A 24,130-nucleotide genomic window follows, 5' to 3' on the forward strand; every position below is an offset into this window, starting at 1 on the left:
TTGACAAACCAGACATGCTTTCCCTGAAACAGGTCCTTTTGAACTGAGTTTTTTTCCTTACCATCTCAGCTTAATTCCACAAATATAGTTGTCACAAAATCACAACAGTGAAATTAATTCTTTAGCCAAAAGCACTCATCTGGCCTTTACTTTCTTTTTTTTTTTTTTTTGGCCTTTACTTTCATAGGATGCCTAGACTCCTTATTTTCAGGACTCAGGTTTGGCAAATCCCAGAGTGAAAATGGCTGTATCAGTTAGAAAAAAAAATGTTCTTACAGAATTTATCACAGCATACAAAGCCCCACCCAGTTTCAGTGTCTTAAAAAAAAGTCATCAGTGTCTTAAAAAAAAGTCATCTACTCAGGAAAGTAATGCCCGGGGCTTTAAGAGTTAGCCCACAGCTCTGCAGTGTTTCTGGATTCTTCTGCCTCCCTTGGCTTCAAGTGTCCTTTACCCCTTTTCCTGCAACCTTAGATCTGTTGTCATTTTGCCACCTCATGAAGAAATTTTCAAGAGTTGCTTCCTGGGAGAATCTTATGGTTAGATAATTGTTTGAGTATAATAAGACCACATTTCCTTTTCCCACATTCACACTTACCAAAAGAGTGGATGTCGAAGTGCGCCCAGAAGATGTTGATGACGAAAGGGTATTCTGCTGAGTAGATAACGTGCTGTAAGGATAAAGTGGTTGCCATCAGCCACAGTGCTACGGTTACTGCCTGACGTGGAGCTTCAGTCAAGAACTGGGGACTAGGCTGGGGACTTCCCTAGTGGTCCAGTGGTTAAGAACCCACCTGCCAAAGCAGGGGACACAGGTTTGATCCTTGGACTGGGAACTAAGACCCCCTCATGCCTCGGGGCAACTAAAGCTCATGCACTGCAACTACTGAAGCCCGTGCACCCTAAAGCCTGTGCTCCGCAAGGAAAGAAGCTACTGCAATGAGAAGCCCGCACACCACAACTAGACAGTAACCCCCACTCCCTGCAACTAGAGAAAGTCCATGTGCAGCAACAAAGAACCCATGCATTGCAATGAAGACCCAGCGCAGCCACAAAAATTAACAGAGGCCAGACACAGAGAACTAATTTGTGGTTGCTGAAGAGAAAGAGATAGAATTGGAGTTTTGGGTTATCAGATGCAAACTAGTACATACATAAAATGAAGGAACAATAATAATGAAGGAACAAAAAGGTTCTACTGTAGAGCACAGAGAACTATATTCAATATCCTGTGATAAACCATAATGCAAAAAATAGAAAAAAGAATGTATGTATATGTATAACTGAATCACTTTTCTGTACAGCAGAAATTAACACATCATAAATTAACTATAATTCAATTAAATAAAAAAACAACCCAGGCAAAGAAGGCAGAATATGGGACCAAGCAGATCTGAGATCATAAGGTCAACACAATAGCCAGCGAGGGGTAGTGAGCAGTTAAAACAAGAATGGGTTTTGAGAAAGGGAAAAAAGCCTCCTCTGTCTTTACTTCCCATAGCTTGTAGGTCATCCACTTAGATAATGTGGTCTCTGCTAGGCAGAGGGGGTAAGAGAGAACCAGAGAGCTCTGTTATTACTATCCACCAACCCAAACCTCCATCCTCACCCCAAATCACCTGCTGTGTTGTGTGGTGGTAGTATTTGGAATCTCCTCATTGTGGCTCAAGCCACCCAAGGAGGATGAGTGCTGATTGGTTGTCGTCAGTAAGGAAGCTGCAGATACCGTTTCACTGAGAGGGGGGATGCCCGAAGAGGAAGGTGAGTCAGATTTCACTGCAGACCCCGTAGCACCTGGAAATAAAGAAAGGAATTCACATTATCAGAGGAAGTTAAGAGGTGACAACAGTCCTAGGCTGTCCCGAAGGCAAGAGTGTGAGTATGAGTTATTTAGTAATGGACCACTGGCATTTAGGTGCAATCTTTTTTTTTAAATTCCGAGCATTTCACAGTACCAATCTCATTCGTCCAATAAAGGAAACCAAAAGGATTATCACTGTTACAAGACAGAGAACCTGAAACTTAGGAAGGTTTGAGATTAAACATCAAGGTAGAAAAAATCAAGCTAAAAATAAAACCAAAAGTTTTGATCATTGAGGCAGGGGTCTTTTCATGACAATCTACAACATGCAAAAATATTGAAAGGGGAGTAAAAACACTGTAATTTAGAGGAAAAAGCCTGGAGAACCCTCACCTTCAACAGATTGCGTGGTCTGTAACTGCGTGGCCTGCACAGAACTGAAGCCATTCTGGTAAGAAATAGACAAATGAATAGATTAGGTTATTAGTACACTGACTCAAGTTTAATTTTTGCCAACCAATTTCTTTCAGAGAAATTCTGCAAGTTAACAGAAGGATTAACATAATGTACACAACCCAAAGGAAAAACAACAAAAACTTTAAAACAACAAAAGATATACCAACCCTGTGTTACCCAGGGCAATAGGAGGCAATGCCCAAACTGCTGAAGAGATCCCCAACCCCAAACAGATAAAGGAGAGGTTCAAATCCAATGATCCCTCGGGAGGGATGTGGGAATAAGACAGTTCAGCCAAACCACTTATTCTGCTGGCTGCATCTGACAGTCATTCCACATTCTCCACATTTCCTTTGGCATATGCTGTCCCCCTCACCAAGCCGAGACATAGCAAGGTGAGGTCTACTGATATGCCCTCAGCAGTCTAGCAATCAGATCTTCCAAGAAAACAGGTACTGGAGAATGATTCTACTAGAGAGAATGAATCTTTAGTGCAAAGAGAATGCTCTTCTGGCTCTAAGTCTCCAGGATTAGTGCACAGAACTTTTTTTTATTTCACCAACCACAAAAATGAGGTTAAGCTTCATAATCAGCATTTCAGAGATATCTCAGTACCATTTGTCAAGAAGTAAAACACTAATATTTAAGAGACTTTATCTTCTATTCTCCCAACCAATGCCCAGGGGCTAATGAAGCCAATACCTTTGCCTGAGTCAAGTCCTTTTGGGGTGATGAAGAGATGGAGCTGGGGTACCGCCGAGTCTGTGTGGATCTCTGTTCATATAGAGGGCCCTGAGCATTATTTTGGGAGGTATAGGTTGTCGACTGAATTGGGCCACTCTGATAACCGGACTCCTGACTCTGGTTAGATGAAATTGTGGATGAAGATTCACTGTGGGGAATGGAGAAGGAAAATCTCAAGAGAAATGAATAGAACAGATCTACTGATACTCGAAGAGTGGAGTAAGTAACTTACTAGAGTTGATTACAATCAACTTCTAATCAAATTGATTATAATCAAAAAGACAAACTTCAAGAACAAATAAAAGATACTGCGACAATTTTCTCCTGGCAACAGTAGGAATTTCCACATCCTATAAAGCCAGGTATCTAAGCTAAGAATCGAGCTTGAAAACATTTTCAACTCTTAAAGGAAGAGAAAATTTTCTTGTGTCCCTACATTCTGCTGTCATTAGAAAAAGAGGCTAAAAGTCAGTAGAAAGGATACGCTACTCTTGGTCCCTTTCATACAACCGTAACAAGAACCCTAAGCACAGGAAAAACCACCTTTTGCTTATTTTAAGGAATTCTCAGTTCCTGGCTCTCTCAAAAACCCAAGAGCAAAATTCTCTTGAGAAGAACTTTAAAAATACTCACATGCATTAACAACAACTATGATTCAATAGAGCTAGGCTAGGGCAAGGCATCTCTACTTTTAAATTCTAAGGATTGGAGGGGGCGGGGGGACACCTATTACTCTGAAATTCCAGGATTTTCTATTGCCTAAGATAGACTTCCCTGATATCTATCATAGGAAATAGAAAAGGTTCTACAGGAAAGGTTTCTTTTAATTCTGTACTACTAATTTTAATTTTACCTCCTTCCTAGGAGTTCAAAGTTACAACCTTCATAGGCTTTAAATCCACACAAAATGTCTCAAAGTGTCAAAAGCACTGTTGGTTGTGGCAGATGCCAAGGTACTTTAAAGGTGGGGTACACCTTTCTAGGAACTGTGCTTGGACATTCTGTAAGTACCCAAAGGATATATTTCTATCTGTTTAGAATTATGAAAAAACCTAGTAACAAGCACTCAACAAACTGCTACAAGTGGCTGCTTTTCCTTCAATCAGAGCCTTGGCTGTCCAGAGTTCTAGGAATCAACAAGAGACTTACAGAAAGTGGTAAAAGTCTAAAAGAAGTCTATGACAGCTGTTTCCTCTACCTGGCCGTGCTGGTATAGAGGCTACTTGGAGCCTGGCTTGAAGAGGCGCTCGTGGTGGGGGTGGACTCATAATCAGAAAGGACAGGCTCTGACCCAAACTGCAACGCCCCAAACTGCAGGTTTAGCCCTGAGATATCTGCTGAACCAGGCATCTCCACAGCCAGAGCAGGAATCTGTAGAGAAGATAAAGAAATGGTTTACTATAACCTTATTGTAAGACTGATAACAAATCCCACATCAGACTTCCAAACTACATCCTTACAATCTCAATTCTCAAATCCTTTGCCCTAAATAATATCTATCTAAAAGTTCAAATACCTTAGAAGTCAAGGAGGCTTTTTTCTTCTGCTGTTTCAGTTTTTGCTGAGCCGGCTGAGGGCTGGAGGATTGGTTGTCTGAAGACCCAGGAGACATTTGTGGAGCCGAGGTGGATTTGCTTGGCAGAGGAGAAGACGGGGGTGGAGGTGCGGCTGTGGAGGTAGCCACAGCAGGTGCCTTCTCCTGAAGGAACACCTCCATCATGGTTGAAGACGGGGTGAAAGCCTGGCGCTTTGTAAAGGGGCTGTGCACTGTTGAATCATTTGGGTTCTTCAAATCTGCATGAGGACATCCAATAGGTATGAGGCCAGAGGTCCTCATTAACCTCAAGAAAATACTATCATTCTGTGACAACCATTGGGTTATATCAAATCAACACTATTACACTGCCTTTGTAAGAAAGCAATCTAGAAATGGCCCATATTCAGAGTATAAGGTCCTAAAACGGCAAAGTTCATAAACTCTTCCAAAGGCAACACACTGTTTTCAAATACTGAAGATAATCTAGGAAAAATCCAAAACATCCTCACGTCAACAGAAGACTGCAAATGTGTACAGGGTTAAATTTGATGAAAGAGATATACAGCCTCAACTTACATATTTATTATTCCCCAGCTATCTGAACTGAGCCTCTCTGACAAGGGGAAATGAGTGTGGGAACTATTCCTGCCAGCCTCTTGGCAGTAATCCTCCAACGCTTAAAGAATTCAGTCACTTTCCATCTTTCTCACCATACTGCACCAGCGATGGGGACTGTGTGGTAGAGCCCATGTCCCATGAGGAGGTGGTGGTGGTTCCAGATTGAGAATGCTGAGCTGCCAACTGAGCCAGGGCCTGAGCAGTCTTGAATTGCTCCAAGAACTGGGAGCCTGTGGTGCTGCTGCCTTTAGCTTCACCGACATCACCAAATCCTTTCCCTAACATGCTCACCTGTAGATCAACACAGAGATTAGAGAAATCCACAGCCAAATAACCTTGTTCAGCCACTCAAAAAGACACTCATCTGGGTTAAGAGTCGGTATAAAGAATGTCACTAAATGGAATAGTCTATTACAGCATAAGGCCTGGACTGAGACTGTCTAGACTTAAATCCTGGTTATAATTGTGGAAAAATGACTTGTAGTCATCTGTACCTCATTTTCCTCATCTGAAAATAATAGTAGTATCTCATAAAGGTGTAGGAGGATTAAACAAACAATAGATAAGCATTTAATATGTGCATGACACATAGAAAGCACTCAAAGAAATTTAAGAGCCATTAAAATTGATACCATTGCCATCACCCTTCCCTCCCTCCTTCTCAGGGACTTCCTTTTCTTCTTTGGCCATGCCAGGTCTCAGTTGCCTGACAAGGCAACTCTAGTTGTGGCATCCCTAGTTGTGGCATATAGGATCTAGTTCCCTGAACCTGGGCCCCCTGCACTGGGAGCGTGGAGTCAGACACTGGGCCACCACGGGAGTCCTCAGAAATTTCTTTAATGACTGGAGGAGGGGTTTCCCCCTTTTTTGAATTTTTAAAACAATTGATAACTGTTTACTAAGCTAACATGAAGATGACATAAAATTTCACTTCAGTCATTAGTGTCTTTGCCCCTTCCACTGAAAAGCTCAAAGAGAACAAAAACAACTAATTGGAGCTTCATGTCAATGCTTCTAGTAACTAGCAGAGAGAAAAGATGCAAAATTAGGGACCATCCCAACTTCTGCACTAGACGATCATGATAATAAAGAAAAACTTACTCTTGATGCTTCTGGGGGATCCCCAATACCAAGTAAAACTACCATCCTACACCAGAAAATTAACCATTCTAAAGAAACTCTAAGGAGATTTAATCTAGTCTTTCTTAGGTTCTTATTTAACCACATCATGATTTTCATCATTAAGCAGCACTTATACAAAATCAATCTGTCCAACTCAAGGTAAGACTTTTTCTTTTGCACTTCAGTCTGCATTTCAAGATTACACAAAGAAAAACCAAAACAGCCAAAACCTAGTTGAAAGTACAGGATTGTAGGAGAAATGATCCCACACAGCAATGATTACCAAATACTCTGCAAGCATGAAACATTAAAGACACAGAAAATTACTTTATATTCACATATCATGATAATAAGGACTCCTATATTACTTATATCTATTAAATTTTAAGGGAAATTAATCCTGTAATTTATCCTGAAAGGAAAAAACTACATTAAATAGCACACTAATTAATACAGATAATAAGGAACAGAATAGTATTTATGTTTAGTTTAACATATCACATGACACACATTAAATAGAATGTTAAGGGTAAAGTGGAAATATACTGAAATTTCAATTTTTGATGAGAATTTGGATTTGGGTATAAATCTGAAATTCCAGGCTTTAAAGGTAATTTAAAGTGACACAAAGCACTTAACCCTTTTCAAGTCATCTATCTTAGGGGCTGAAAGCTATTTTCTGATCATCTTTACCCCATTTTCTTTCTTTCTTTTTGGTCCCAACACTTCTCTCCCTTTCCCTTCTCTTCCAGTTTTTCTCACCTGTCGCCATTCATATATGGCAGAATATTAACCACCAAATTACCATTAACACAGGAAATTATTTTAGGATAATGGTTAAAAATTAAAAAACTTCTGGATTAGAGGCTGACTTGGCAATTTTCTAGTTGAAGCAATTACTATTAATATATATCTTACTACTAGATAAATAAAAGTATATGCATACACACTGTCTCTTACCTCTTGACAACCACCAAAAAGTAAACAGACAGCAAAGTAAAAGAAAGAAAAAGCAGTACTTTTACGATTTACTGACCATAAGAAAGTTGGTCCTTGTATCATCTTTGTTTATTTAGCCTTTCCCGTAATTGATGACCTTGAATTTTTTTAAAATAATTCTGAATCAACAAGTCATTTGTTGTTAAGTGCTCCAGCGGGCTAACAACTAATATCACTACTGCCACCACATTTGTATAACTTTTACCCATAATCTTATCTGTCTTCCTGAAGCCCTGTAAGATAGGCACAGCAAGCACCCTTATCCCCACTTAAGAAGAAAAGGAGAAACAGTTATTATATGGGCAGATTCAGAAGACCCCAAGTTTTTAGAAGCCTAGCTCAGAAATGTCTGATTTAAATAAATACATATGGTAATTGTGCTCTATCAAGAAACAGGGAAGTGCTACCACCTGTCATCAATGTTTAATTACTGTTACTAATTAGTATTAGCGTTAAAATTGTCATTGATTTTCTCTCTTCAAGAATAACAGAAAATAAGGACTTCCCTGGTGGCCCAGTGGCTAAGACCCCACATTTCTAATGTGGGGGGCCGGGAGAGAGGACTGGGTTCAACCTCTGGTCAGGGAACTAGGCCCTGGATGCCACAATTAAAGATCCTACATGCCACAACAAAGATCTAAGATCCCAAGTGCCACAACTAAGACCCAGCACAGCCAAATAAATTAATTTTTTCCCCAAAAAAATTAATTAAAAAAATATATATATATATTGTTCAGCACTGTTAAGTATTCAGTAAATGGTGTCAGAGCTTCCCAGGTGACACAGTGGTAAAGAATCCACCTGCCAATGCAGGCAATATGGGTTTGATCTCTGGGTCAGGAAGATCCCCTGGAGTAGGAAATGGCAACCCACTTCAGTATTCTTATCTAGAAAATTCCCTGGACAGAGGAGCCTGGTGGGGTCCATGGGGTTACAAAGAGTCAGACACACTGAGCAACTGACCACAAAAAAAATGTTTATTCATTTTTATAAGACAATTCTGTCTGTCCACAACTAAATCCTCTCCTAGAGCTATCCCCTATTACCCAACTCAACATTTCTATACTCAAGTCTGCTCAGGAAGATAAAAGATGCTTTTTACCTTGCCCCAAATCTTTCAGGTGTCACTGAAAGGACTTATGGTATTTTTAAGTATGTGCTGGGGTTGCAGAAAACTTTAAGATACACCTTGTTTCCTACTTACCATACTGTGATGAGAAAATGTGTTCCCTGAAGCAGGCTGTGATATGGCACTCTGCTTCGAGTTACTGAACACCAGAGGCTGGGCAAGAGAAGGAGCCTGAGAGGGATCCAGATTAGATGAATCATTCTCCATGGAAGATGGTGTCTTTCCCAACAGAACAGCAAGGTCAATTCTAGTGGAGAGAGAAAGTTTGATGAATAATGACAGAACATTCTTGTCTCCAATACCCGACTCAGATTAAGGATAGATCAAAAGGAAGTCACTCCGCAGAAACACAAAGCCCTAAAATGCTGAACTCATCCAAAATAACAGATGTATGAGTCACAATAGTATCCAGATGTATTCCAATGGAGCTGACATCCTTAATGTTAAATTTTTAATTTTAGTGAAATTTAACTTAATGAAATATCAAATGTTAGTTTTAATACAGCAGCTCCATAACTGGCCCCAAATTAACTAACTTTTAGTCATGATTTTCATACTGAATACCTGTCATGACCAATATCTAAGACCACAAACAGAATGCTGGCATCCTCTGGTGGCTTTAGAAGAAGGATTTAGGCAATTTTTTCCCCAGTTTTAAAAAAATTCCAGAAGTCACCTGTGGTATAATAAAAGCATATACTAGCGGCTTGGCAAATTTCTTTAGTAAGAGGGTATATCTTTTATTTTTCATAATTGGTCCCTTTCAACTGCAGTTTAAGATAATAGTTACTCCCCCACACACACAGTTTTGAGAAGGTGGCTGGTCACCAAAAACACCAAGAAAGTGAATGAGAGTTGAAACTTTCAACCCCACTACACTCCACCCACCTCTAGGAAAGGAAGGGGAATTAAGAGATTGAATTCAATCACCAATGACTTAATCAATCATGCCTATGTAATGAAACTTTGATCAAAACCTCTTGAACAGTAGATTTAGTGAGCTTCTGGGCTGATGAACACATATGACCCACAAGGAGGGCAAAACACCCAGAGAGAGCTTAAAAGCTCCATGCTCCACTTCCCACACCCTGGCCTGTGCATCTCTTCCATTTGGCTGTTTCTGAATACTGGTTAAACTAATAAATCAGGAACGTCAAGTAAAACTCTTTCCTGTATCCGATCAATCATCCTAGAAAATTATTGAATCTGAAGAGGGGGCTGTGAAAGCCCCCAAATTTGTAGCCAGCTGAGCACAACTGTGTGAGTAGCCTGGGCACCTCTGCAGAAAGGCTGTCCTAGGGTACTGAGCAGTCAACTTGGGTCTGTGCTAACTCTGGAGAGTTACTGTCAGAACTGAATTAAACTGCTGAACGCTTAGCTGAACACACAACCTGTGTGGGGAAAAAATCAGATATTTGGTGTCATTGAAAACAACAACAACAATTAACCTCAGTTAATGACATCCTTAACATCCTGTTCTTATCACACTTCTTATTAGGACATTCTGAGTCAGTTCAGTTCAGTCACTCAGTCATGTCCGACTCTTTGCAACCCCATGGACTGCAGCACACCAGGCTTCCCTGTCCATCACCAACTCCTGGAGCTTGCTCAAACTCATGTCCATCAAGTCGGTGATGCCATCCAACCATCTCATCCTCTGTCATCCCCTTCTCCTCCTGCCTTCAATCTTTCCGAGCATCAGAGTCTTTTTCAATGAGTCAGTTCTTTGCATCAGGTGGCCAAGGTATTGATTGGAGCTTCAGCTTCAACATCAGTCCTTCCAATGAACATTCAGGGTTGATTTCCTTTAGGATTGAATGGTTTGATCTCCTTGCAGTCCAAAGGACTCTCAAGAGTCTTCTCCAACACCACAGTTCAAAAGCATCAATTCTTCAGCATTCAGCTTTCTTTGTGGTCCAACTCTCACATCCATACATGACTACCAGCAGAACCACGGTTTTGACTAGGCGGACCTTTGCTGGCAAAGTAATGTCTCTGCTTTTTTTTTTTTTTCTCATGTCTCTGCTTTTTAATATGCTGTCTAGGTTGGTCCTAACTTTTCTTCCAAGGAGCAGGTGTCTTTTAATTTCATGGCTGCAGTCACCATTCAAAGTGATGTTGGAGCCCAAGAAAATCAAGTCTGTCACTGGTTCCACTGTTTCCTCATCTATTTGCCATGAAGTGATGGGACCAGATGCCATGACTTTAGTTTTTCTGAATGTCGAGTTTTAAGCCAGCTTTCTCTCTCTCCTTTTTCACTTTTGTCAAGAGGTTCTTTAGTTCTTCTTCACTTTCTGCCTTAAGAATGGTGCCAGCTGCATATCTGAGGTTATTGATATTTCTCCCAGCAATCTTGATTCCAGCTTGTGCTCATCCAGCCTGGCATTTTGCATGATGTACTCTGCATTTAAGTTAAATAAGCAGAGTGACAGTATACAGTCTTGATGTACTCCTTTCCCAATTTGGAATCAGTCTGTTGTTCTGTGTCCAGTTCTAACTGTTGCTTCTTGACCTGCATATAGATTTCTCAGGAGTCAAGTAAGGTGGTCTGGTATTCCCATCTCTTTAAGAATCTTCCAGTTTTTTGTGATCCACACAGTCAAAGGCTTTCGCGTAGTCAATAAATCAGAAGATGTTTTTCTTGAACTCTCCTGATTTTTCTATAATCCAACGGATGTTGGCAATTTGATCTCTGGTTCCTCTGCCTTCAAGCTGGATTCTGAGTCAGTAACTATCATGAAAGTGAAAGTGAAAGTCACTCAGTCATGTCCGACTCTTTGTGACCCCATGGACTATACAGTCCATGGAATTCTCCAGGTCAGAATACCGGAGTGGGTAGCCTTTCTCTTCTTCAGGGGATCTTACCAACCCAAGGACACAACACAGGTCTCCCACATTGCAGGCAGATTCTTTACCAGCTAAGCCACAAGGGAAGCCCAAGAATACTAGAGTGGGGTAGCCTATCCATTCTCTAGTGGATCTTCCCAACCTAGCAATTGAACCGGGGTCTCCTGCTTTGCAGACGAATGCTTTACCAACTGAGCTATCAGGGAAGCCCTAGAGCTATCATATCCAGGTCCAGAAATAATCCAAGAGTTTTTCAGGGGATAAAATATTCCCTGACAAGTGTTACCTCCCTCTACTGATCCCTACTTATGTTCAAGTCCTAAAAAATTTGTAAGATAGATGCTAGGGGAAAAAATGATCATCATACTCAGTTGGCTAAAGCAAAGACATACTTATAAAGCAAGAGAAGAAGCTACTGAACAGTTCTGCAAATTCCGAAATAAATCAAATCTTTCCACTTTTAGTTTTTCTTAACCCAACTTACTGTAAGTTTATATTATTGTAAGTTTTAATAAATATCCAGGATGCTGACAAGGCTAATGTATATATATATATTTTTTCTAATATATGTATTAATAAACGACTATCTGGAAGAGAGTTAACTTTAAAATTATAGTATACAGATTTCCATTCAGTAGATTAACTACTATCAACTCTTACAAAAACCTACCTATAAACTAAATAGGACCATAATGTAATTTAATTCTCATTATTATCAACACCATGGGGGTTCATAAAGGCCCAGTACCACTCCTTCCTTACAGCTCACTTAGCAGATCCCTTTGAGAAAAGATACTGGTAATTCACACCACAGACTTGCCTCTGACCAGCAGTGATTGTCACATTCTCCGCAGGCAGAGGCACTGAAGACACATTAGAGGCAGTGAAGATCTTGGTCTCAGAAAGCTGGAAAACAGAGGCATTAGTCACTCCTAATGTTAGGCTAGATATAGTCCAGAAACCTGGCAGAGGTAAAGGGAATGCAACATAAGAAAAAGGGGGAAATTCCTTGAAGAGAAAACTATTTACCCTAAGGAATCCTGAATGGACTGACTTTCAAGCCCCTTCTATCTATCTTCTATAGATCCTATCAAAAGAGAGAGCAAAACCCATGAACCCAATAAAACCTAGTGGAGTCACATAATATGCACCCTGAACTTACAAGAAGGTGAATATGCTAGATAGAAAAAGAGAGAGAGCCCCTTTATATTTTCCCACTATGCCTCCAAACTCCTACCTTAATCCAAACCATACTTTATCTTCCACTAATCCTCTCAAAGAAAGGAAGATTCCAGCCAAAATGAAGACAGAAATAAAAAGAATTCTTGGCTGTTGAGCAGTAAGGGGCCAAGTTCTGATGTGTTGAAATTTGCAGGAATAATTTTAACGCGTTTTGCCTTAAAACTGACTTTATTCCATCTAGTCTCTCTCCTATAAAACACTAAAATCAGGTAAGCAATTGCAGGGAATAAATATTCCTACTATTCAAAGTTGATTTAATTTTTTTTAGCCATGCTGCCCCGTTTGTGGGAGCTCAGAGTTCCCCAACCAGGAATTGAACCCTAGCCCTCAGCAGTGAAAGTGTGGAGTTCTAACCACTGGACCACCAGGCAATTCCCCAAAGTTTAAAAAAAAAATTTTTTTTTAAAACTTTCTGATTGAAGCCTCCCCTCTAAAGACAGGGAATTCACTCGCCCCAATATATCATTCTCTGAAAGGTGGTTAAGCAGACGAGCCAAATCTTAGGAAGTATTCACAAAGCAGTCTAGCTGAGCTACAATAGAAAAGAATCACACTCTGATGCTGATACATCTAGAATTTTAAAACTCAGCCCCGAAAACCAAAACAGCTTGACACACCGTTTCCTCTTACCATATTCTGTCTTGCTTGAGTAAATACAAATACAGGAAAGTTCATCCATGATCACCATAACTCACAGCGAAGGCCTGACTGTGACCAGCGATCAGCAAAACCCTCTCACTCAGGTACTACTCCAGGGACTGCACAGCTGCTTATGTGCCGCCCATCTATGGGTTTCTGAGTTTAGTCACTGGAGGACAGCCAAACCTACAGTCATCTCAATTAAAATCACTCAAGTTGGGCTCTGAGTACAGTAACAAAATGGGTTTCAGAGTCAACCAAACTTTCACCATGCACCCACCTCTAAACCAATTACAGGACTACACACCAAAGCCTGAATGTGAACCAAATAACTACACTGCTCCAAGGAGCGCGATGTGCTACCAGAAGCTACCTGCCTGACTCCATCTCTGGTGCTCTACCCAACCACCAACGCTTCCTGGGATAAATCCGACAATCAGATATTGGACTTACACAAGTGCACTTGCCCTTTCCATAGTCTGGTTCCAGAGAGTCCTGTTCATGCCCAGTCTCCTTCATATAACATATGTGAAATGTTCTGGCTCAGAACACTATTTTGGATGTAAAAGTTTTGGGTCAGAATCTTAAGGGTGAATTTTGAGGGGTAGAATCATACCCATTTTCTATCCCTAAAACATCACTTAGGGATAGAAGGTACTAGTGAAGAATAACATGGGAATACTTACATCTTCATTCCAATCTTCAGTTCCCCACTCCTCTGTTGCAGTCCTCCATGCACCTGGGAATAAAGAAAAACATGGTGAACTAACTTTTAATGCCAGTACAAAGCATGTGCAGAAAATACTAATGCATTAAATTTTTTGGCAGCCAAAAGTATAACCAGCATTTAGTAATCAGAAAGGATTCTTGGGCTTCAGAGGGAGGAAGAGACTTTAGAATACCTCAGAACACCAGGGTTCTAATTAGATTAAATTTCACAGCTCCTTTCAGTTTTTGGCACACAGCTGTAATAGGAAAGAGCATGAGACAGCAAGAGGCAGAAACAAAATACAAGAGAGAGCAAGACTCCAATAGACCCAGCACTCCAAGCAATCTCTTACAGCCGTTCAGGCCTGACTCAGTGGTCTGTTCAGTGAAATGGCAGCAGACAATTCAAGCTAAAACATGCACACTCTATTGAGTATAAGACAATATTGCCAGCAGTCTGAAGAGACGTGACAGCAGGGGCAGAGGAACACAAATGGTCTCAGTTGAAGGGCAATGAAGAAGGCAAGGCCTGAAATCCAAACAGAGCACTGACACCTATCTGCTATGGGAACTGAATTAAGAAACCCCGCTGGCTGTTATTTTCAGAAGACACAAGGTGAAACTTGAAAAATCAAGTACGTGTGATAATTACTGTACTAATCCTAACTATATAAGGCATGAAATCTGACCTGCTAAGCTCATGGCACAGACAATGGAGTTATACAGTCTCCTCCTGTTGGTAATAACATAGTGCAGATATAGTTTCGGTAGGAGAGGTCCATAAATAATCAAACTATCTTCCACATTCCCCTTGTGTTGCTTCACATATACACAGGTCCTCCCCTCAGAAAAGGAACCTGCCTTTTCTTAAGGAATATGGGTGAGTTTCTTTCTTTTTTTTTTGGGTGAGTTTCTGAGACCTAAAATTCTTCCCTTCAAGCAAAGGACCACACTAAGAAAACTTCTGGTTTTCTTCTCTAGAATAACAGTATATATTTAATAATTCTTACAGCATTCTCTCCAAATGGAGAAAACTTCTTACAAGAATCAAAGAATGAAGGTCTGGCATTCAGATTTCATGGTCACTGAAAATAAACATTCTAATACCTACAAAACCCATTTGAAATCCTTCTAAACATTTAATAATGAAAAATCCTATTTCCTAGAGAAAAATATGTCAGTGCAATGCCTTTCCCAGGACAGTGTTAAAACTGTACCACAGAAATTTCAAGCCACTTAACAATGACAATGTTCTCCAAATCAAATTTAAGTCCAACCTCAATTTAGACAAGCTACAAACAACATTCTTCTCCCCCTCTCTGGTGATACCATTCTTCCTCCCCATTGACATCCATCCCACCGTCGTTAACTGGAATCCAAAATGTGGGTTAACACATACACACAATCCTAGAATTAGAAGTGATCTAAGAAGTTACATACTACTTAGAAGCTATCTCTCATGCAAGAATTTTCTTCCCCTGCACTCTGGTGACTGTATCTGGAATGGAAAGGAAGACTGTAGACAGCTACTTGACACCTTCCTATACCGGACATATGGTTACAGCTAAGGAAAAAGACTACACACTGAGGAAGCATTAAGACGCAGAAAGCGTTCAAATATTCTAACTACAGATTAGGGCTTCCACTCCATCAGCAAAAAGCACAGACAATGTAAATATTAAAGTGTTCATTAAACAATTTTCTAAGTAAGAAAAACAGGCACAGAATAAAAGGAAAAAGCAGAAAAATAAAAAGCAGGAAGACATAAAGATGACATATCCACAGATATTTCAGTTCATAAAAATCTATTAAATATCCGGGGCAGTTAGGCGCCTGGATGTATCATACCAGGAGCAGTCTCAAATTTTCGGGGATAATTTGACCCCTCAACCCCAATGAAATCAAGTCCTGAAACAAAAAAGAAAAGAAAAGAAAAAACAACCAGTGAAATTTTGCTTGTGAATGAGAATGATTGCCCCCAACACACAACTCCCACTGTACCTGTGGATATTTTAAGGGTAGATTTCAGTCTCTTTTTAAAATAAAAAGGGAATTTGAAGTTTGCTACCATGAAAACATAAAAAGAGACCATGCATGAAGAGGTAAAGTCATCAGACTACCACGGCTGACCCAACACTGACGAGATGACAGCAGCACAGAGTCTCATTCGGCCACACACCAACAGCTCCGATTCTGGCCTCCCAGATCTGCTCTTCTCCACACGGTGTACACACACACATCTCTTCCTTTCCTCTTCTTCCAACCAACCTAGGACTGCGACTCCATGCCTAATTTTCTTCCACAACTAAAAACAAATCCCTCAACTTCTGTTATTCAGACTGCTACCAATGCTCTAAAAAGCCATCAAGAGATGAATGAAGAGCAGTTCTAATACCTTCAAAGTTAAAATAGAAAAGGACATTTCATAGCCAATAAGGAAGCTCAAAAAGTTACCTAGCTTGACAATAACTTTAGCCTCCACCCCTGAGAAATTTGTATTCAAAATGAGCTTTTAAGACAGCTTGATGGAAAAAAAAAAAGACAGCTTGATGAACAAAAAGCACATAATATTCAGGACCTGAGGTAAAGCATACTGTGGGCAGTAGATGACAAGAAGTTTGTGCCAAAGACCTACCTAAAGATGCAAGATTAAGGTAACAGATCTCTGAAAGGGGGGTAAGGCAAATTTAAGTGGATAAGGAGTCAAGAGAGCCTATTTCATGCTCCTCTATTAACCCATCCCCTCTTTATAAGACAAAAAAAGTCTCAGGCTTTTCTTTCCATGTGCTGACCCAGCCAGAAGGAGATAGCTGATCTCCTCAGAAGAAAATACTCTGGAACTCAGAGGCTGCTCTCTTTTAAAGTAATAAAAGTATCTTACTTCCAAATACATCTTGATGTGTCCCACAAGCCTAACATACCTACAAACATCTATGCTACCCAGATATGCACCGAAGTCAGCTAACAAAAAAAAGCAAATCCCATAATACCCTACCACACCCAGAACACTATCCAACAATGAGAGGCTGAAAGTCTCCAGATTTTCTTCTTGCCCAGATACTGATTATTTCCCAAAAATTAAAGGAAAAAGACATTCCTATCTCTGTACACAAAAACAAACTAACAGTGGGCTTTGATTCTGGGCCCTGTTCACCTCTACAAGCAGTGGTTTGATTAATCCTAGATATCTTGTCAAAAGGCAAAGCCAAACAGAAACACTAAGAAATACAACTGGGAGCTGACAGTATAATGGAAAGAGCATGGCCTTACAGAGTCGAAAAATTCTGAGTTCAAATACTAGCAAATTTCATAATCATTCTTGCAATCTAAATCTTGTCATCTGAAAAGTGACAATAAATAATGTTTGTTTTATAAAATAAGTGAGAGATCAGGTGAAACAGCATGTACAATGTGCCTGCAGGCACACAATAAATACAGACTACACAGTAATACAACTGTTATCCCTTTCTCTCCCTGTCTCAGCACTCAGGAGCTATACTTCCACTTTTTTATGTTAGTATAACCTCAAAAAAATTACTTCCTTAGGTTCCTAGAGACAAAAAATGAATAAAACAGTCACTCACTCGTCCCATCATCTGGTTCAAAGTGGCCAGTGTTGTTCCATGTATTGCCACTATTATTGCCGTAGTTATCATCAGTATTGGCCGGCTCTGCATAATCAGCTGGGTTAAAGGTTCTGGGAGAAAAAATAAATAAAAAGCTTAAGAGCCTCTGAGCTCTAAGCAACATCAGTTAAAATTAACTCAAATGGAGGGCAATTAGAAACTTGTCTGTTCACTTTTCCTCATTTTACCAGCTTACCTAAAATTTCATGATATAATCTTATATATATATCTATCATTCCCCTTGCATTAGGACACTGATAAAATCCACATGAAGATTTTGGAAAAACAGCAGGTATATGTATTCATATGAAGTTACGAGATACAGTAATCCAGGTGGTAAATGCTTATCTCACTAAAATAAGCCCAATGTCTACACACATCTGATGAAATAGTGTAGCAATCTGTCTGATCACATTTGGTTACTTAGCTGCCTATTATCCTCAGGATACCAGAATATTAACCACATCAAGCTACTATGGTAACACTTTTGAAAAAAAATTAAAAACTGTGACATTGGATCAATGAAACTCACCCCATTCCTTGAGCAGAAAATCTTCCTCCGCGCCTACCAGAGCCACCTAAACAGGGAGAGGGATACATTTTAAAAGTTGATATAAAACCACCATGCCAACTGAGACAACTTTGCCAAGTAAGTGGTTGACATTATTAGATGTTCCTTCTCTCACTCCACAGCACAACAGTTAATACAGGAAGACAATCCTTATTATTGACAAGATTGTTTCTTTGGTGACTGAACTGCTGGATCCTTAAGCAAATACAGTAATAACAATAAATACTAGAGGAAATGATGTCTACCTTCATTCCCACTGCCCTCACAGTAATCTCTAGAATTTGCACTACATCTCAACAATTAAGGTATCCAGCATCCATTTGAATTTTTTTTTTAAATAAAGCAGACCCCTACTAAACTAGTAAGAATAGCATGTCCCCAGCATCCATTCCCCAAACAAACTGATCACCTCTGCCTCGGCCACGACCTCTTCTGCCTCTTTCTGTGCCTCTTCCAGAAGGCCCTCCACTCTTGGTGCCATCTAATCCATTTTCCTGACCTCGAACTGAAATTTAAAAACAAAACACTACAAATGGCCAGAGTTAAGTGAATAGAAAAAATATATATAAACGGCATGCATATATGATGGGGGGGGGGGCAAAAACAAAGAAGAGAAAATGAGCTGGAAGGACAGAACATGATGGTTACTAGGGAAATGGTTCCCAGTCAAAAAATTTTACAAACAGCTAACAAGGTAATTTCATGCTAAACTGGTGGCTGTTGCTAAAAAAACTCTATGTAAGAAATGCCAAGATCTCAGGAACAGATGATCGTAAGAAAAATAAAAAAGATAATGGTTACTAGGTCCAGCCTCACAAGGCCCTGACATCCCTCAAGTCTAGACATTACTAACCCACAGCTGGTTTTGTTAAAGCCCCATGCATACACTCTCGTCCACGGCTGGCACCTCTTCCCCGTCTTGGTGGCCCACCACGTCGCCGACTATAGTCTCTGTCGCGGTCTCGATTTTCTTTGCCTTCCTCGTTCGATTCCGTTTGGCCACCATCCTTCTGTCCTGAGACACCCTTCTTCTTCCCGACCATCTCCCAGGAATGCTAAAGAAGGGAAGAGCATTCATGTCAAATCAATACAGGCTGCTACCAGGAAACCAGAGATAAAGGTTGGGACAACTGTTAACCATTCTCTCTCAGTATCCATATCTAATATACTTCTATAAGTTTACTTCTGTTTAAGTTGAGGGTATAGACAGAACCTCAAAACAAATTCTGCACCTGTCACTGCAAAATTGAAGCCCTTTCCGTGGAGGAGGTGCTTATGAGCAAATGGACTGCAGGAATCATTCCCAAAAGAATCACCGAGATCTCAATCCAATTCAGTCATTCGGTGTCCCCTTAGTCAAAGGGCCCAGTTATTTACTGGTCCTTTCTTTCAAGTGGGTTTCCTAGGCTGAAAACACTAGTTCCCTATGTATTCAGTAATTTCCAATTTTTTATAGCCTTATCCATGTCAAATAAAACTGAAAACTCTAAGTTTCTAAAAGTTAACTTTGAATTCAGAGTGAATGAATAGCATTTGACTCTTGAGTACAGTCTCTAATTAAGTAACCTAGAATTTAGGAGGAAAACAACTACACCTGCTCCCTAACCCACCCTTCCACACACACCAATTTCCTTTATTTAAAAGAAGACCAAATAGCAGTCAGGAAAGCACAGCCCTGGCCCTGAGACATGCTGACTATAGGAAGCATGTCTGGTTTTACTCACTATGTTCTCCTTACACATCTGAAATTGCTATGATACAATTCAACCTTCCTCGAAACAGTTCAGGAATAAGTATTTACAGCAAGGAAAATAAGCTAAACAGCCATGCAAAAACTTATTCCTTAGGAAAATGAATTTTATAAACTTAAAAGTTCTTTTTTTTGTCTTGTTGTGTGGCTTGCAGTTTCTCAGTTCCCTGACCAGGGACTGAACCCAGGTGCTCACCAGTCGAAGAGCAGAGACTTAATTACTGAACTGCCAGAGAATTCCTTATAAATTTCAAGTTTTAAACACACACATATACTGGTTTATAATGTTTGCAGAAAATATGTACAAATAAGTTCAAACATGTACAAGTAAGTTTCAGTTCAAATGCCAAGACTATCATGTTTACCATCCTGGATACCAGGATTCCTAATACCAAATTATAATGGTCCCGTTTGCTCAGTAACAGCTATCAAATAACTTTAAAATATGGAATAGTAACATGAAATTACTATTAATTTTCTCAGGGCTAACAATAATTTGTCATATAAAAACAGCATCCTTTTAGGAAAACATGATGAAGAATTTAGGAAAAGTACTCTGATGTCTACAATTTATTTCCAAATAATCCGAAGTGTTCACCAATGATGAGTGGATAAACAAAATGTGCTATAAACATGCAACAGAATATTACTCAGTCTTCCAAAGAACTGAAATTGACACAAGTCACAATACAGATAAACCTTAAAAATATTTTGCTAAATGAAACACAAAAGGACAAGTATTTGATTCCACTTTTATGAGATACCAAAAATAGGCAATACCTTATATGAGATACCGAAAACACAAGATGTTACCGGAGCTGGGAATAGGGAATGGAAAGTTAATTGTTTTATGGATACAGTTTCTAACTGGAAAATGAAAAAGTTCTGGAAATGGATAGTGGTAATGGTTGTACAGGGGCATCCCAGGTGGCTCAGTGGTAAAGAATCCACCTGCCAAGCAGGAGACACAGTTTGGCTCCTTGGATCAGGAAGACACCCTGGAGGAGGTCAAGGCAACCCACTCCAGTATTCTTGCCTGGGAAATCCCATGGACAGAGGAGACTGGCAGGTTATGGTCCATGGGGTTGCAAGAGAGTCAGACACAACTTGGTGACTACACAACAAGAATGACTGTACAGCACTGTGAATGTCCTTAGTGACAAAGAACTGTTTACTTAAAATTGTTATATTGGTCAATTTCTTCTAGTGTATTTTACCACAATTTAAACATTTTTAAGTTCAAAACAAGTAAATTTAAAACTATACTAAAGGGTGCCATGGAGCAACTAAGCCCACACACTGCAACTACTGAAGTCTGTGTGCCTAGAGTCTGTGCTCCGCAACGAGAAGCCACCGCAATGAGAAGCCCGCGCACCAAAAGAGTTGTCTGCACTTGCCGCAACTAGCCCTCTAGTACACTTGCCTGGAAAGTCCCATGGGTGGAGGAGCCTGGTAGGCTGCAGTCCATGGGGTCGCTAAGAGTTGGACACGACTGAGCAGCTTCACTTTCACTTTTCACTTTCATGCATTGAAGGAAATGGCAACCCATTCCATTGTTCTTGCCTGGAGAATCCCAGGGACAGGGGAGCCCTGGTGGGCTGCTGTCTATGGGGTCGAAGAGTCGGACACGACTGAAGCAACTTAGCAGCAGCAGCCACAACTAGAGAAAAACCCTCAAGCAGCACTGAAGACCCAGCATGACCAAATAAAAATAAATAACTATACTAAAGGAACTTCCCTGGTGGCCCAGTGGTTAACAATTCACCTTAAAATGCAGGAGACACAGGTTCAATCCCTGGCCAGGAAACTAAGATCTTGCAAGCCACACAACTTGGCCAAAAAAAAAAATTAAGCATCCACCTAGGACCTAGCAGAATCGTGTTGCCTATTCTTTCAACCCACCTGATTCCACATTAAGTTGTCGATCACTTTATGCTCATAGTAGCTTTAATTCATAAATTATAGTAACCTCATACCTAAACCTGCCATCAGGAACTCTGGAAACGAGACTCAAAACAGTCAGTCCTTAGGAGTTTGTGCTAACCTGTATCAAAATCTGAAAGGTTTCAGAAACCTGTCACCTTTTAGCTTCTCTATGGTTATTTATCAGCTGCTGGCACCAGATTGGTTTTATACATAAAAAGAATTATTTACTATGCTTTGCCCAAAGGCACGGCCAGTTTTCTGATATGATCTCATCCACCCAAATACATGCAACATTCCTGGCAGCTGACTGATTCCCACTGGTTTCACTAGTTGCTAGTTTATCTGGGAAATAAACCTACATTCTCTAGCTTATTTTTTTAATACTGTGGAAGAAGGTCAGACTTCTAGTACTAGGAAGGTGAAACAAAACATGACTTGTGCAAAAAAAAAACTTTCACATTTTTTCTGCTATGCAGTATGTAGGACCTTATCCCCCAACTAGGGATCAAACCCATGGCCAGTGCATTGGGAGCTTGGAGTCTTAACCCCTGAACTTCCAGGGAAGTCTCAAAAAAAACCAAACTTTTAGAAAGCATAGGTAGTCCCACTTCCATCTCCATCCTACTCCCTGAAAAATCCTGCGGCAATTATTCCAGAGTAAACTCAAAATGAACCAAAACTGCTATCTGATTATTCAGGAAGTAATTTTCAAACAAAAGCAATAATGTAAAACCTAATCTGGGGCCACACTTTTGAAGACAAAAATCTACAAATCTAAATTCAATGATTAAAAACAGTTTTCACTATTATTTCCCATTGTCTCAAAAAAAACTGACAAACCTCCAACATTCAGCTAAAGTAACACTGTAACATCAATCAGTTACTCTAAGGATGAAATCTGGTTATCAATCTCAACCAAAAATCCCCTGAGTAAGATCAAGTAAATGAAAATGACTTCAAGTGATACACTGCTCATTTAAAAAACTAGTAATAAAGGTCTCTACTAAACACTGCAGAATATCCCAAAGATTATTTAGTAAGGCACAATCCTATTCTTAAGGGACATAACAATCTAATACAATAGTAAGTAACAAAACACAGCATTCTCATTAAGTGGAAAGGAAAGGAAAGGGAGAGGTGAAATCAACTCTAAATTCCAGGGCAAGAGTTCCTCCCATATCCCTTATCATCTCCAGGAATGATCAACAAGCTGTAGTTTATTTCTCGGGCTTCCCTGGTCATCCAGTGGTTAGGAACCCACGTGTCAATGCAGGGGACATGAGTTGGATCCCTGGTCTGGAAAGATCCCAAATGCATCGGAGCAACTAAGCCCTTGAGCCACGACGACTGAGCTCGGACGCTGCAACTACTAAAGCCCGTGTGCCCAGAGCCTGTGCTCTGCAACGAGAAGCCACCAGTGAGAAGCCACCACAGTAAGAAGCCTGCGCACCTCAATGAAGAACAGCCCCTCGCCGCAACTAGAGAAAGCCTGAGAACAGTAACAAAGACCCAGTGCAGCCAAAAATTCATGAACAAAATAAATTATTTTTAAAAAAGGATTCTTTCTCTGCTACTTCAACAAAACTAAGTTCACATGATAAAAAGGTATTGTGAAAAAAAAAGTTATTGTGAAATGTAACGCTGATATTGCTGGGAATGTTCTGAAATCAGAATCCAGTAAGGGCTGTGGCTCTCTGTTCAACAGCAATAAAACAAGTGAGCGAGAAATCTTCTATTAGTAACTAAGGCTATTTAGCAGCAACTCAGACTAACCAAGTCTTAAAAGTAGTCGTTAGCCTAGAATCAACAATTATTCCAGGCCAACTAAAAGAAACTGATTTTATCTGTTTCTTCTATTTATTGCACATAAATTTTAAGTGTTTGCAACCTCCAACAAATAATCTCCAAGACAGTTCCTTGCTTTATTTGGAGAATAAGAGAATATGCTTTAAGTTGACCCCTCTTGCTATTTTTGGAATTTACTAGCCTCTCAACCAGGGACCCACTTTCTAGAACACTTTATTAGCACTCTACCGTATCTGGGTTTCCTTCCAGCAGTACATTGATGGCTCTGTTGACATCTCCATTGCAGTCATGCAAAGCAATGACACATTCATCCTGGTTCTTGCCTGTGATATCAATCAACTGAAAGAGAAAGATCAACCATTATGAACAAGCTTGCACTCCCCAAAAAAGGAAAATAGATGAAGGAAAGGGAGAAGACACAGCTGAGTTTGAATCAGGTTTAAAAAAGCAAAACATGCAGAATTTTGACATTCTAGCTTCAAAAGCAAAACATTAACATCTGTGATTAAGGATGGGGCAAAAGTATTTATAAATCAATCAAACAATAAAGTATCTAATAGAGAATCAAATGCGGAAACAAACAGGCTTCAGCATACCATGACTCTCCAT

General features: G+C 40.0%; 1 protein-coding gene across 38 annotated transcripts in view; it reads right to left on the minus strand.

Annotated features, from left to right (window-relative positions):
• The window catches only part of UBAP2L (ubiquitin associated protein 2 like), a 43,549-nt gene that overhangs the window by 12,511 nt on the left and 6,908 nt on the right, over positions 1-24,130 (minus strand). For 17 of the 38 annotated variants that reach the window (XM_043455703.1, XM_043455669.1, XM_043455695.1 and 14 more), the window contains exons 4-18: positions 23,750-23,860; positions 18,926-19,094; positions 18,449-18,544; positions 18,001-18,046; positions 17,427-17,539; positions 13,821-13,873; positions 12,074-12,159; positions 8,482-8,653; positions 5,249-5,447; positions 4,518-4,795; positions 4,200-4,372; positions 2,960-3,149; positions 2,195-2,249; positions 1,620-1,794; positions 599-671 (exon numbers count right to left, since the gene is read on the minus strand). In XM_043455703.1, the coding sequence (XP_043311638.1) occupies positions 599-671; positions 1,620-1,794; positions 2,195-2,249; positions 2,960-3,149; positions 4,200-4,372; positions 4,518-4,795; positions 5,249-5,447; positions 8,482-8,653; positions 12,074-12,159; positions 13,821-13,873; positions 17,427-17,539; positions 18,001-18,046; positions 18,449-18,544; positions 18,926-19,094; positions 23,750-23,860 (1,989 nt within the window). Of the gene's footprint in view, positions 1-598; positions 672-1,619; positions 1,795-2,194; positions 2,250-2,959; positions 3,150-4,199; positions 4,373-4,517; positions 4,796-5,248; positions 5,448-8,481; positions 8,654-12,073; positions 12,160-13,820; positions 13,874-15,690; positions 15,751-17,426; positions 17,540-18,000; positions 18,047-18,448; positions 18,545-18,892; positions 19,095-23,749; positions 23,861-24,130 lie in introns of all 38 variants that reach the window. The other 21 variants (XM_043455585.1, XM_043455514.1, XM_043455460.1 and 18 more) reach the window with 5 other exon arrangements.

The sequence above is a fragment of the Cervus canadensis genome, chromosome 2, assembly GCF_019320065.1.
Source record: "Cervus canadensis isolate Bull #8, Minnesota chromosome 2, ASM1932006v1, whole genome shotgun sequence".
In the NCBI taxonomy this organism is placed as follows: Eukaryota; Metazoa; Chordata; class Mammalia; order Artiodactyla; family Cervidae; genus Cervus; species Cervus canadensis.